The sequence below is a fragment of the Telmatherina bonti genome, assembly GCF_933228915.1.
Source record: "Telmatherina bonti genome assembly, chromosome: 4".
In the NCBI taxonomy this organism is placed as follows: domain Eukaryota; kingdom Metazoa; phylum Chordata; class Actinopteri; order Atheriniformes; family Telmatherinidae; genus Telmatherina; species Telmatherina bonti.
The window spans coordinates 21,721,706-21,736,705 of record NC_136622.1 but is presented as its reverse complement, the minus strand read 5'-3'; the positions used below and the strand labels follow the sequence as shown (position 1 = coordinate 21,736,705).

General features: G+C 40.1%; 1 protein-coding gene across 1 annotated transcript in view; it reads right to left on the bottom strand.

Moving 5' to 3' along the window:
• Positions 1-15,000, bottom strand: part of dip2ba (disco-interacting protein 2 homolog Ba) — a 48,747-nt gene that overhangs the window by 9,331 nt on the left and 24,416 nt on the right. The window contains exons 2-24 of the mRNA XM_079239839.1: positions 11,498-11,569; positions 10,024-10,179; positions 9,771-9,896; positions 9,303-9,545; positions 9,079-9,207; positions 8,223-8,342; positions 7,567-7,764; positions 7,220-7,311; positions 7,030-7,140; positions 6,770-6,893; positions 6,279-6,388; positions 5,869-5,971; positions 5,667-5,731; positions 5,472-5,565; positions 5,033-5,152; positions 4,810-4,924; positions 4,090-4,229; positions 3,823-3,959; positions 3,231-3,311; positions 2,658-2,785; positions 2,356-2,470; positions 1,843-2,044; positions 1,079-1,191 (exon numbers count right to left, since the gene is read on the bottom strand). Of these exons, the coding sequence (XP_079095965.1) occupies positions 1,079-1,191; positions 1,843-2,044; positions 2,356-2,470; positions 2,658-2,785; positions 3,231-3,311; positions 3,823-3,959; positions 4,090-4,229; positions 4,810-4,924; positions 5,033-5,152; positions 5,472-5,565; positions 5,667-5,731; positions 5,869-5,971; positions 6,279-6,388; positions 6,770-6,893; positions 7,030-7,140; positions 7,220-7,311; positions 7,567-7,764; positions 8,223-8,342; positions 9,079-9,207; positions 9,303-9,545; positions 9,771-9,896; positions 10,024-10,179; positions 11,498-11,569 (2,894 nt within the window). The remainder of the gene's footprint in view (positions 1-1,078; positions 1,192-1,842; positions 2,045-2,355; positions 2,471-2,657; positions 2,786-3,230; positions 3,312-3,822; positions 3,960-4,089; positions 4,230-4,809; positions 4,925-5,032; positions 5,153-5,471; positions 5,566-5,666; positions 5,732-5,868; positions 5,972-6,278; positions 6,389-6,769; positions 6,894-7,029; positions 7,141-7,219; positions 7,312-7,566; positions 7,765-8,222; positions 8,343-9,078; positions 9,208-9,302; positions 9,546-9,770; positions 9,897-10,023; positions 10,180-11,497; positions 11,570-15,000) is intronic.

Below are 15,000 nucleotides of genomic sequence, written 5' to 3'. Positions count from 1 at the left end.
AGTAAGAAGCCAGAGGGCCAGACAGAACAGGACAGACAATGTAGCCAAGGAACGCTGTTCAAGAAAAAAGACAACTAATCATCAGGCAGCACATAAAAAAAAAAAGTAAATGAATAAAGGGAACGCTACCATGTTTTCACAACAATAATACTGAACAGTGTTACTGACATATTTAAAACATAAATTTGAGTAATCTTTTTGTGCCAGTGAAACAACACGCTGTGCTCAGAATCAAGAATGACTTCATGCAGACCAGTTTCCCTGACCACTCAGTAAGCCATGCTACATGTGGGAGCATCACAGTAAACACAGCAAGCAGAGGTGCACACCAATATTCACCAATTAATTATTTTACAGTGGTCTCTATTGCATTAGGGCTGTTGATTTTTTTTTTTTTTTTTAAGTGGTCACATGTGTGGACCCCTGCTGCCAAAGGGGTAAGCCAGGACAGTAATCACTTTGGGCCAAGCTGCCGCTGGACGCCATCAGGATGCTGCAGCTGCAGAAGCACGTGTGACCAACAGAAGCAGCACAAGCAAAGACGGACAGGGGGGCCAGACTAGAGCCTTACCATCATGGTGGGCCACATACAGAGCTTAAGCCCAACCAAGTAAAAGCAGAACAACAGAGGTTTAAGATTAAACATCCGTGTCCATTCAATGCCAGAGACAGGGTAATCTGGAACTTGGCAAACACATTCAAAGTTTTTTCCAAGTTTAACTTGAACAGATTTGTGTTCTACCGTCTATCAATGTGTCAGTTCAAGGATTCATCATTTAGTCAACAACACATTAAAAATTAGGATATTTAGTCTAACATGACATTCCTCTTCCAAAATAACACATTTTTAACTTTATTGTCTGAAAAATTAATAAATTGAAGAGTACAGCGTTAACAAAAGCAGCTAAATAGAAGCAGTGATACTGATATTGTGACTGACCAGGATTGGTCACAAATTGATCTGCAGAAAAACTCTTAAAAAATGCTTCACGTCATGTAAAATTATTTCCTATCCACACCACTTCCTTTTAATAAAAATCAAATCAAGGCAGATGTTTTCTGGTCCCTGGTTTAGTACCTTTCGAATGAGATCTTGATCCTCCATGACACCCAGCTCTCTTCCTGTTGCCTGAGCAATCCGCTTGCCTGCCACCAAGTTTCCAACCAGCATTGAAGCTGGACCAACTTCCACTGAAAATATTAGAAACGAGAGAAACGAGAATTTAAAAAATTTTCAAAGTGAGGACTGGATTATGACATGTGAACAAAATGGTCAGTTCATCTAAGACAGGGGTTTCCAAAGCCGGTCCTCGAGGGCTGCTGTCCTGCAGATTTTCTATGTATTTCTGCTTCAACACACCAGACTTAAATTAAATGGATCTAACAGCCTATGAAGGTCTGCATAGTGACTCATTCACATGAGTTAGGTGTGTTGGAGCAGGGATGCATGGAAAACCTGCAGGATTATGGCCCTTGAAGACCAGACCTGGACAACCCTGATCTAAGACTAAAAATGATTTGAGTTAAGCCAATATTTCCATAACAACAGCCACTTTGTGCTTCTACACTTGAACATTTACTAAGAATCTTGTCTTTCTTCTTTCTTTCCGTTTTGCTTTTGTAATTTCAAAATGGAGCTTAAACTTTCAAATTGCAAATACATTCAATTTTGTGTCAAACTAAAAGATTTCTCAAACGCTCATCTTGATGATCATCACTGGGTCAGAAAGCATGGTCCATGCACACGTTTCTGAGGGCAAACAGCAATGCCCAGCAGACAAACCCACCTTAGACCCCAGGAACAGTGTTTAGCATACCAAGATGATGTCTAAGATGGCTCACCTGGCAATTTCTGTCGTGGCTTGGGCATGTTTGTTACACAGGTGTGTGGGCACATGAGGATATTGCAGGGGTGCAGGTTTCCCTCCAAAAAGTTCTGCTTGGTTTCGTAGATGTGGATGCCTCCAAGTGGTGTCTTTGGGAGGGTGTTTGCTGGCACGAGAGCGAGGCAGTAAAGGCCAACCTGGTGGATACTGTCGATGGCCTTTAGATGCATCAAGTGATATTATTAAACAGATTGAAAATGGAGACATAACAAAATCAATTCTCAAGCCAACAAGTAGTCAATCCAGAGTCTTTAAAATTGACGTAATGTTATCGTAGCTAATATTAGAGCTACTGACTCTTTTAGCAGTTATAGTTGTGATACACAGCATTTTTTTGTCACATTTCTATGAGGAGTTTAAAATTCATGAGTGAAAAATGACTCCAAGATTTGGTCTGATAAGTACCTAATGCTAATTTGTGAATACTACAAAATACAAAAACTTAATATTTCCACCAGATTTGACTTACTTGCAGAACTCGACTCATCCACTGGAAGCTGTCTTCTTCACTAGCATCAGGTCTCTGCTCTGCCACTATCACTATCCTCTCATCATAAAACACTGTCACAGAGAACACAGCAATCCTGGATGGAAGAAAACAAGGGCAGAAGCACAAGCATATGCACTTGAAAAATTCATTTTTTTCTCCAAAAAAAACACCAAAAAATAAACTTTGTGTATATCTATCATGTGCTGGAACATTTTTTTTCCCAGAGTGCACATCTAAGCACTCTTATATGAGAGTTGTGAGTAGGCCAGGTAGTTTCATACCTCCCCCTGTAAACTGTTTTGACAGGTTCCACTGCTAGCGCAGTAGCCACCAGGTCATCAGCATTATGGCGTCGACTGCTCACCATCAGGAGTCCCTCAATTTTCCCCACAACAAACACGAGACTTCCCTGTAGAGTACACACACTTAATTTTGGAAAGTGTCACCACTTGTAACATTTTCAACTTGAGGGGGAAATGCATAGTCAGCTCTATTTTCTTAGGTGGTCATAAAACTGTAAAAACAAAGAACCAAAAACCATTTTGAGTGAAAATAATTAGAAAGTAATACGTAAGAGTAAACGAAAAGGTTCCTATTTTTCTAACAGTCTGGTGGCACTATGAACAGGATCTTAACAGGATCTCAAACAGAAGGGGTTAAAAAAAGATCTTTCTTTCCAGTTTTCCTCACATTCTGTACAGCTGAACAATTTTAGCCATTTTGAATATTTAAATTTCTATCTCTGACATATTTCCTGTTGAAAGGTATGTGGTTGGATAATTTCATTAAGCAGGATGAAAACAAGTGAAACATAATAATAAAACATAAAGAAGTACTGTAGCCATGTTCCCTACCGGTCCCACAAATCCAAGTAAACCAGTCCGAGTGAAGGGAATTTCTCCAATGGGTGCACCGGCCTGGTTAACAGGAATCACCTGTGTAAAGTGGAAATGTCACAAAGACTGAACTCAAATATACGATAAAAACATCTGCAGCACTGGATGCTAAAGATATGAAAGTATATTAGTATTTTGGCTTCACTAATATTAATAAAATAGCAAAAATATTATTTTAAAAAAAACACATTGTGGATTAAAGTAAGAATTGAGAGAAAATAGAAACTAAAACTCTTATTATGCCTCGTATTAACACGTCAAAGAATGGATACAATTAAATTATTGTGTTAACTGCAATAATTCCACTGTACTGAATGGATTAATTTGGGCTCATTCCTCATTTGTCAACATTTTTTTAAACTGTAAGTTTGGGAGGACAAGAAATTATCACAGTGCACATCGATACACTACAAATAGAGTTGCTCTCTTATAACAATATTTAATCACTTACAACCTATTACATGCTAAGAGTATGGTCTACCCAAAATAAATAATTTGGCAAAAAATCTGGTTAGTGTGCCAGAACATTCAACATCTGTCCCCGACAAACCTCAAATGTGTTCTTGGTGACACCCGGAAGACCGTAGTACATTGTGCCTCCAGCTCGAGAATTGATAACAATCTCTCCAATCTCATCTGTCTTGCACAACTGTGGAGGTCCGTCTGGTTTCACAATGCACATCAGAGCTGGAACACACAATTAGGTCAAAAGCATCTACATTAGGTTCAAGCTCCTTATATGGGAAAGACACAGTAAGAATTTACAGTAAATGGAACAGCTGCTGCTGTTCTGCACTGCCAGCTAAAAGCAACCCACCTCCAGGCATAATGTGACCAACATCCTGGACAGTGAGAGCAGAGTTCTTGTCTTCTGTGTTGACCCGAATCACCCCGTGGCTTAGCCCCCCCATGGAAAGGATGGCTCTGGCAGGTAGTGGAGCTCCTCGCGCACCAGGCCTGCAAAGAAAGCAAAGTTAATGTACTTTATTCATATATATTTGATAAAAGAGAGTCAACCTTTTGAATTTAAATTAAGCATATATGAGGTTACGTAAACATGAGTAAATAAATTCTTATTGTTTCCATGCAGATTTAAATAACTTTAACTTAAGTCTCCATATAGCTAAATTATTAGTGTACATATACATATTCATTTGGCTTGACAATATTTTTAATACCCACAGATCTGTTATTTGTGGCATTAATTTTCCTGCTAAGCAGTGGGAAAAAAACGATTAATAAAAATGTGAGGTAGATTGCGAGCATTAGGCAGTAGAAAATATACCATAATCCTGTCTGTCTTCACATCAATTCATAGGGCTTACAATTTTAGTCTAGTCTAGTCTAAATAAATTAAACTTGTCTGTATTATTACAAATTATAATACTCAATTTCAAAACACACTAAAATTCAAGTTACACGCAACTCTGGAAAGTTTCACATGCAAAGTAACTTCAAAAGGTTTTTCAACAAAAACTACAAAGTTTGATAATGAGACTTTTTCTTCTTGGAACAGGGGTTTATTTAGGTGTAGCACCTGCGTATGGCCACAGTAAGCGCCTCAGGAGAAGTAGCACATGGACAAATGACCTCAGGCTTCAGACCATGAGACTGGAACACATTAAGGAAGGCATCGCAAGATGACACAGACCCTGGTTGTAAAAAATAAACAAAAAAGAGGAGGGGGCATAATGTTAAACTAACAAAACACAAAACTAATCATCATCATATTTCAAAGTATCATAAAAGGAGTTACTGACATGGGTTGGCTCCATCAGCTACAATAAGCATACGTATAGAAGACAAGTTGGTATCCTTCTGATCCTTGTGGGCCATCATGGCCCAGTGGAGGTCACGGCACTTCACCAAGGCCACACGTGCTTTAAGTGAATAGGAGAAGCATATTATATGTGGCACAGTTACATGAAAAACAGTTTGTCACATCCATTTGATATAGATTTAAGCTTTTCAAGCAATCCTCTAACATCATTCCACATGTCTTGAAAATAGACATTTTCATGGAATGTATTATGTCAAACAAATCTACTTTAACCCTGCTCATTGTAGCACTTTGAGATTTAGTTTCAAATGTGAAGTGCATTATAAATAAAATGTATGATTATAATTAATATTAACCACAGAAAAAAATGTAAAAAATGTAAAATTTAACAACTTTAATAAGAAAAGGTGTTGCTGAACCTTTGTGAATGTGGACTCTCTGCACCCAGGATATGGGACAGGCTTTCATGACAGAATATGGCACAGTGATTGTGTGAATTCTGTTCATAACACTCTGCAAGGAAAAAAACACACAAATTGTTCATTTCATTGTGTACCACAATATCGACATAATTAATATCTATTCTGGATTTAGGTATCTTTATCTTATCTCACCGTTAGGACACCATGCCACAAGCCCATGTCTTTCTTGCAGTCCAACACATTGACTAATGTCTCCCCTAAGATGGAAAACACAAACCATTGTAAAGTTGTACATGCAGTTTTCCGTGTTTCAGCATTGCATTAATACATAAACAAATGATCTTAAAAAAAAAAAAAAAGCTCATATGCAGCATGAGTTATGTAACATTCTGACCTTCACAGTAGTTACAGGCTTGAGTCAGGGCTTGACAGTGGGTCAGCATGGAGATCTTGGACACAGCAACTCCCATCACTGTTCCCTCCTTACTTGCTTTGTACTTTTATGGAGTAGATATGAACACACAGATGATAACATGAAATATGAAGACAACAAAAATTATATAAACTGTATTGTTGACCATAATTTTCCCCTTATTTCTGACCCTATCCAATAAAAAAAAAACCTACATTTCCAAAAAACCTAGCTATACTAACAATGAAGGCATTTCACTCTGTAATTACTCAATTACAATTGTATTTTAAATTTCTTTAACAGAAACCTCGGTCGCAGTGGTATAAAAAGGGCTGTGTAGTATTAAAATCATTATTAAATTTAGTGCATTAAAGTTTGAGTTGCTAGAGTACTTCTATGTAGGCGGTGTCTGTGTTGGCAGTGGGGATGTGAGGCTGCCAATCTTTGGATGGTTTGGTCAGGTACTTGGTGTCTGTCACAACCCATTTCATCCTTGGCCATCCTGCAGAATGTGATTGAAATGAAGAAGGTGGAAAACAAACATTTTAAATTTATGAGGTATTTTAAATGTTAGCATTAAATAACAAAGGGACCCCAACAGTTTTTAGAACTACACTGACCAGGGCCCGAGAAAAAAAACGAGACAAAGATGAATCCTGGTGAGGCAGCAGTACTGGCTCAACTAAACAAAACTTAACGATGTGGCATTTTTCATGCTCAGGTGCAACCAGAAAGAGCTTAAGGTGAAACTTAAATGGGTGCATGTGAAAGCAATATATAAAATATTAGCAACACTTAAAAGTTCATTAAAGCAACTTATTAAATCACAGTAAAAATTGCTCAAAAAACAGAATCCTGGCAAATGCTGCTTAAGCCAGCTGACCTTTAAACTGGATGATCTCTCCATTTGGTGTCTTTGGGAGCCCTTTAAGGCAAACCTCACTGGTCAGGGCCAAACTCACACCGCAGCTGCCCAATAGGAAGCCAATCTGCTGGCTGCCTGCATCCTATAGGCAGAGATAAAGGTCAGGATTCTGAGGAGACACAGGCTAGTGACCATTGCAAATCAAAACACAAACTACACACCAACTTCTTATTCTCAGTCCAGCACTATTTAACTGAGAAACAGTTAAATATCTTTACCTGTCGTGACAGTGGCACCTCAATGGGCACAGGGATAACCTCAGCTAACAGACAGCCATAGAAAGCTACCCAGAACATGCCAGGATCACTGTTTGGATATACCAACGCCACCTAGGAGACAAAACTTGTTTTCACTCACATGTTCCTTTACATGTTATAAAGCAAGAGCGCTGAAAAGATTCTTACTTACTCGATCTCCAGGTTGTAGGACAGGTTCTGTCTTGGTGCCCAATTTGTTTAGCAGCGTATAAGCTAGCTTCAGACTACGACTCCAAAGTTTTCCTGTGTGGAAAACAAAATAAAAAACGTGTATTTATTTTATTTTGTTAAATAACAACATGTTGTTGTGTTACAACTTCTTAAAAATGATCAATTGCACTGTAAGACCTAGTTGGCTCAGGCCTGAAACTATCTATTCTAACATCTCAGCTCATAAACAAGGCAACATACTTCTAAGGTGGACATTATATCATAAAAATTTTAAGACAACATAAACTGAGAAGCTCAACAAAATCTTTATATCTACATATTCCTCACCATATGTGAGTGTATAGAGGGGTTTGCCAGTGATATCCAGGGCTGTGAGGGCAGGGCTCTTGGCTTGGGTGGCCCCCCAGCGGGCAAGGGCAGCCTGCAGGGCAGGAGGCCAGTTACTAACCACTCCGAGAGGCTCCCCTTTTACTGGGATGATCTGTCGTCCTTCAGGTTTGGGGGTATTAGGATCCAGCCGGGGAACTAAACAGAAAGAGGCACAAATGAGCGACTTCCTAAAGGTCAAGAAAAATAAAGTTGAAAAACTGTAAATACATTTATCATCATGTATTAATAAACCAAGATCTCTGTGCTCTACTAAGTCATGACCACTACAGTTCACTGCATTTCAGACAAGAGACGCAATTTGACATTTTGCTGAAAGGAGAATTTAAACTAATAGTTTGCAAAACTAGTTTATTCTTAACGGCTATTTCCCACTTAGTCTGCAAAAGTTTAAAATAAACAGCAGTTCCTAAATATGTTTTTCATAGTGTGTGAGTGTGTCAGCAAAATCTAAAATTAAGAAAAGGCAAACAAACCCAAATGCATTCAGTCAATGAAGCAACACATCTAACAAATCAGATGCTCTTACAGGATGTTAAAATTGATCATCACAGAATGATGTAGTTTTGCTAATAAATTCACATTTTGAGCCCCACCTTCTACAATCTCCTCCGAGTCATCGAGGAAGAACTCGCTGAGTGGTGGTCTTTTAGGCCGTTTGAGTGTGTTCAACAACTGCTGGATCTTAGTAGACACCCTGCTGCTGACAGGGACACCTGGACAAATGGCAACAAGCAGCACGGTCACAAATATATGCAAACATGCAATATAACACACACATGCGTTCTATACCGATACAAATCTCCAAATCATCAGGCATACTCACACATACAAGCAGAAGTCTATGCACTAGTAAATCAGGATCAGAATCAGCAGGAGGAAAGATTCAAAAGGGACATTTGGACGCAAAGAGACACAGGTCGAACAATTTTTAGGAAAATAAAATAAAGGAAGTTTTCTACTTCTAAGCCTACAACACCAGACAAACATAAAGAGATAGGCTGGAAAGCAAGCTGATTCGGGCATCCTCAGCATCCCACCCCGTCCCCAGGCTCGATGTATATTACCTTTTCTTTTTCCTTTTTTTTTTTTAAAATCAAAGGCAAGACAGGGACAGGATTAATGGACCCAAAAGAAAGAACACAAAATATCTGTCATTAGAAGAATTCCCCACAGAGAAACGATGATTCTGAAGGTGATGTTAGATCAATATTTTACACCGATTTGAAGGCATTCAATCAGCTTTCGCTCTTCAATGCTGTGAAGCCCAAGTTCAATGCAGAAAACAGATATATTAATCAAATGCCATGATTAAAACATGCATATGGTGGCGTAACCTCCTGATCAAGAGAGAAGCAGATAAGGTTCAAAATTTGTGAATGATAAGTTTGATTTTTCTCCCCACAATATAGCATTACAAGTCATCTGCAAACATAGTTTGTGTAAAAGTACCGTCAGCAGTATCCAGCATGCTGGATCGGCTCTGTCCACGGCTCATGCCTCTGACTGCTGGTGGAAGGTCCACTCTTGATCCTCTCTCCTGAGGAGTGGAGGATGTCACATCTGGCGGGACACTGTTTTCTGTTGGAGGAAAGCAAAATTAGCACCACCGAAGAAAAAATAATATCAATCGAACTAATCAAAAAAACGTGGCAATCTCAATCAATAAAATTTACCTATGCGTGTGTGGGCCAGTACATCTGCTAGTACAGAAGCAGCAGGTGGAGGCTGAGGCTGTGGCTGAGGCTGAGTCTTGGGCTCTCCATGGGAGAGGGTGGAAGAAGCAGATGAGGATGTGGAAGAGCTTTGGACGGAGCGATTGATCCAATAATCGGGACTCTGCAGGCTCTGGGCGAGCACTGCACTGAGAGCTGCCTTTCTGCGCAGTGAGCCCTCATCCTCTGATGCAGAGGATGTGTCTGAGAATAACAGAGATTACCCACCATTAATAGGCTGAATTTAGTTATTTCTTTAAAGTCTCAAAAAATATTTTATATTATTTTTTTATATATTAATATTTTATGTATTCACAGTTTTGAACTGCATTTGGCAGGTAGATAGCTTTCTACCCCGTGGTACTTCTGCCCTTTCAGGTAACAATCAGGACAAGCCTCCCAACTCACTATATAGTAAATGTTGCTTACCTGGAGGTGTGCAAGTGTCTGTAGGAGACTGGACAAAGGCTGAGCGTCTCTTGGTTGGCATAGGCAGTGCCATTTTCTCTTCTTTGTGTTTGGCCAGAGCTGCCTGTACAGCTTCTGTGTGGATGTCTACATAACACACAAAATTAAAACAAACTAAGACAAACTAGATAAACTGATTTAAATAGGAAACTGAAAGGCTTATTATTGTACTTTTGTCGTAGAGGGTGTTTTTATTGTGCAGTGCACTGTGTACCTGATCTATAGCGCTCATCCCTGGCCCCTCCACTGCGGTGTGCACGATGGTGTCTAGAGGCTGAAGATGTGGAGGGGCCTGGGGCCTCAGGACTCGGGCTTGGGTCGGCACTGTGGCTTGGGGAAAGCTGTACATCTGGCAGAGAAAGATCTGCATCTACAGAACAAAGGCAAGGATGTACGGACTTAGTAAATATGTAAAGATCAACATAAAAAAAAAACCAAACATAATCTTTAGGAAAGAGTATGGTCTTACTGAACTTACTATTGAACTTAATATTAAAGGGTCGTTTGTAGGGATTCACATTACAGAGTCTCACACACTTAAAACTTAAAACAAACTAAACATAAATACCTGAATGATGCAGCTTATACAGTTCAGAGTATATAAAAGTGTGTTATTGTATATTAAAGCAAATACATTCTTAGTCTTAATCTTCAGGAGGCAGGTAGCCATTGCGGACCAGACAGCTTTGAGGAAAAAATTGACATAAAGAAATGGATACAAGAACACCAAATCGCCTTTTCCGTGAACAAAGCTCGTCAGTATCAATTCTACAGTGATTTGGCATAAGTGATTAATTAACCATAGCAATTAAACTAACATGTATGTCTTGTGGGTCAGCAAAAGCCTCAAAATTCTGAAATTTGAAGCAAGTTGTCTGTAAAGCAGGCAAAAGCAGAATCTATTTAATACCAACTAAATATTGAGTGAACTATCCATATGAGAAATAGATTTATACAGGCCTTTTCAGTGCCTTTGGGTGTAATCACTCATGAATCATGTGGCAGTACAAGCAGAATCAGGCCAAGGGTAAACTTGCAGGAGAGGAAGTTAAGAGTTGCTCTTTGGACATTAGCTTACAGTGACACACCAAGAAGGATTTTTTTTGTGCCATTGCTAATGTGGTGCAATTCATCCTGAGGAAACACAAAACCCTTGTGTGCAGCAGCTGACTAGGACAAATCTGTCAGATCAGCTCTCTAATCAGTACAGGGGTGACTGGCTTAAAGTGACATAAGAAACTGGCATTTCTCAGACAGGCTGAACCATCACCATGGTTCAGGAAAACATCTTTGAATCCACAAAAGAGTTATTAATGTTACTTAAGGGGTACACACAGTCACATATGCAGTTCCTATTTGAGCCACTAGAGTGGCACAGCGAGCTAAAAATTCTATTGGCCAACTTGAACAAAGAGAACAAAAGTCTTTTTTAAAATCAGTAAGATGCCCTTATGAACCTTCACCCTACCACATAAGCAAGCTGTTATTTCAGCGCAATTCTCTTCACAACTGAGATAGAAATATTGGATAAAATATTATTTCCAGCTTGGTGTAATCCTGACTTTTTGAGTCTGAAACCTTTAAGTTTGTAGCTCAACAAAAACCTTGCAAAAAATAAAGAATATGCATATAAAAAAAAAGAAGTGCGCTCTGAAGTACAACAAGGAAACAAAAAGAGCTGGACTTACTTGGCAAATGGGGGATGTAGGAGGCCAGCAGCTTGGCTCTCTTCTTCTCATAGCCCTTCTGTGTGATGTCACCTAGGACAGAAAGGAGAGCAACACCAAACTGTTATGTTAGTCATAATTACCACACAAACACCAGACATCTGCGCACACATGGTACTCCTCTGTCACAGATACACGCAGCTTCTGCTTTAGCTAATACATTTGCAGTGGTTGAGTCATATAATAATCCTCTTTCAAGCAAATCTTCTAAACTTCATATGTTACAAGCTAAGTCTAATTAAAACAATGCAAAGAGATAACGTCATTGTGTTGCCTTACAGTGAGCTCAATATACAAACAACATTAGCAAAAAATTACATTCTCCTCACTGTGAAGCCCAAATATGATTCCTGTAACTGCTGGGCAGAGCACCGTGACAAAAGTAAATAAGTTTGGGAACAACTGGGATAATATGTGGAGCAAAATGGCAGCCATGTGAACAAGTTTCACATGGGGACACAACTGTTCATCCGCCTTTTCCACTGTTGTCTCAGCACCACCCCTTCCTCATTTGGACTGGTTGGACTCTTTCAAAGTTTGTCAGAGAGCACCAGAGACATGACAAAGTCCACCTACGTGGGACCCCAAAAACACACAATCTGCTTGTGCAACAAACATGCATGTAAGACACAGCCTATCAAGTTAATATGCACCCATTCCCCTTGTATACATAAACTGTCCTAATGCTCCAATCCTTTTCACATCTGTCCTTCTTTTTTGTGCCTAGTGATAAAGAGGGATGCAGTGTCACGTGCAATGAGCCAAAAAGCTGCTTAACCTCAATCACCTGACACCTACTCTACAATGACAAGTGACAAGGAGACCCTAGTTCAACAACTGGATGGGGAGAAAGACATGAAAATCATGTTAGAGTTGGAATGAAAAGGGGTGATAAACACATATTGAAGGCCACTGACTGCAGCAGAGGAGAAAATAGGTGTGTGTGTGTGTGTGTGTGTGTGTGTGTGTGTGTGTGTGTGTGTGTGTGTGTGTGTGTGTGTGTGTGTGTGTGTGTGTGTGCACGTGCGTGCGAGCGCGCGCTTGTGTGTGAGACCCAACAATGGAAAGAAAATAAGAGGAGAGAGTGAGTGCCAAAGTTCAACAGGCAGAATGAAGGGAGGTGGGCTGGATAAGCTGGAGCTGGGTGGGGAGTCATTGATAGTGTGTGTTGTGTCTCAAAGCTTTCTCACACTCTGGCCACTATCCACAGGAGTGTGGGATTTTACTGGATAAAGAACAGAATCAGTAAGGAAGCTCCTCCTGAATGGACTATGTAGTTTGGAGTTATCCAGAGTTCTGATCCTCTCCATGCATAAAAGTCTCGGGGTTTCGCAACACTGGGATCATGAGAAACAAGGCGACATGAAAGGAATGCTTGTAGAGAAAAGCCATAACAATACAAAGTCAGACAGTTTTAGTACAAGAGGGAGCGTACGATTGAGCGCTTGGTGCTTTGTCATTCTCTGCGCAAAAAAGCTCAAATGGGGAGGCCAGCATTCAGCCGAGTTAACGCCTGAGTACACACTGGCCAGAAATGTATTCAGGATGAAAAACAGAACAGGAAGTGCATGTTTCAGTCTCTTTTTCTTTGTTAACCCATTCCTTAAGCATACTACAGGCTAGTTATAGTTGAGCAAAACACTTCCAGATAGATATGCATGCAAACCAATCGTCGGCAAATTAATTGCAGAGGACTGGAGCGTCATTGTTATTGAAGGACGGGTTATGCCAAGCCCAGTTCTGGTGCCCAAGTGGTGCTGTGAGGGTAGAAAGGGGGGTATGGAAAGATGGAGGGAGGGCAGTCATTAACACAGACAGAAGAGAGTCTGTGTTGGTGTGGGGCACAACAACAGGCACAGATTGGCACGACCACACTGACTGTGGCTGACAGTGGACATAAAGACACTGAATGACTCTGGACTGAAAGATGGGCTCTGACAGCTGGTTCAAAACAGAAGAAAAGCTGCATGTTTTAAGAGCAAGAATGTGGTGTTTTCAGTGCAAGCATGAGCAAAACAGTACAGTAACTGTGCTTGTATGTAATCTGAGGTCAGGGGACAGGATATGAGCATTACTCCACCCTGTGAGTATGCTGCCAAAACTGTCTCCCTGCGCCTGTCTGGAGAAAGAGGAATGTGCTGATTGGAAAGCATTGTGCTAACAGAGATGGCCAACTGGCCAAGAGAGCTCACTCATTGGCCAAAAAAATCCCCTGAGGTGCACAAAGCTGATGTGTCTGTGTGTGTATGTGTACCCAGCTGGTGCAGGTTAAAGAGTGCAACAGAATGCAGAGAAGTGAATGCTGAGGATGAGCCTGAAGGACGTCTGCATTTCAAGCCTTCTCTAAGATGTGTGTCAGTATGTCAAATCCGACTGTGTGTTTTTATGCAGGGACATGATGATTGTACTTCAGAGATCATTTCTAGAACAAATAATGATAATAATAACTTTCATTTTGTTTTTCAGGCTTTTAAAGTTTGCATTTATAATACTGGTAGTGTAAAATAGGAACAATAGTGCAATGTTTTCAGACATCATTTCAGAGAAAACAACACTGAACCTCCGACTTCTGCCTCTAAGGCCAGAAAGAGGACTGATCCCCTCACAGCTGATCGTAATGGGGTCACAGGGAGGATAAACACACACTCACAAAGCCATTCCCAGTCACACAAACCAATGTAGTGGACTATAAAGAGATTTGGGCATGAAGAGGTTTTGACAGTATAAACCACACAATCAGGCACTACTGACCACTTCACTTTTAATCTGAACAAGCCTTCTCCAAGGAGATGCAGCACAGTGGAGTTTTTTGTATTATCAGCTCAACTGAGTTAAATAACAAATCTTTCCCAGCAGGCTGTGATTTCAACTTGTAAGTGGCAAGATGTGTTCAGATCAAATTTAAATTGTGTATTTTGGAGGAGAGGATATGCAGCGGTGTAAATGACATATGAACATTAATAAGCACTAGCTTGTAATGACACCACTGTATCAGCTCAAACCCATTCAACGAGCAGATATGAGTGAGCTTTCAATTCCCTTCAACTGACAAAGATGCTTTCTCATAGATGAAGGATTCACAACATACAGATAGCACTGGATTTTAAACAAATCCAATAGAGTTATGATAAATAAAAACGTGAGTCCTTAGATTCCATTGAAAGATTACAAAGCAGTTGGGTTTTCACAAGCAGCTAGAATAAATGGATTATCTGTGGACGACCCACTTTCGGGAAAAGAAGTCTCAAGATACTAGCAACAAACAGAACATTTGGCTTTCTCACAACAGTGTTCGTGAGTGATATCAGGACAGCTCAATGCCAAGATCCTTTTTAACAGGAGCTAATAGCTAATGCTAGGAGCGAGGAAGGAGTCTGAATCCAACCCAACTTGCTACACACAGCCAGACACATGCATCTACACTTGAGATCACTGTCAGAAGAGCACTTTATGAAGCAAAGGAT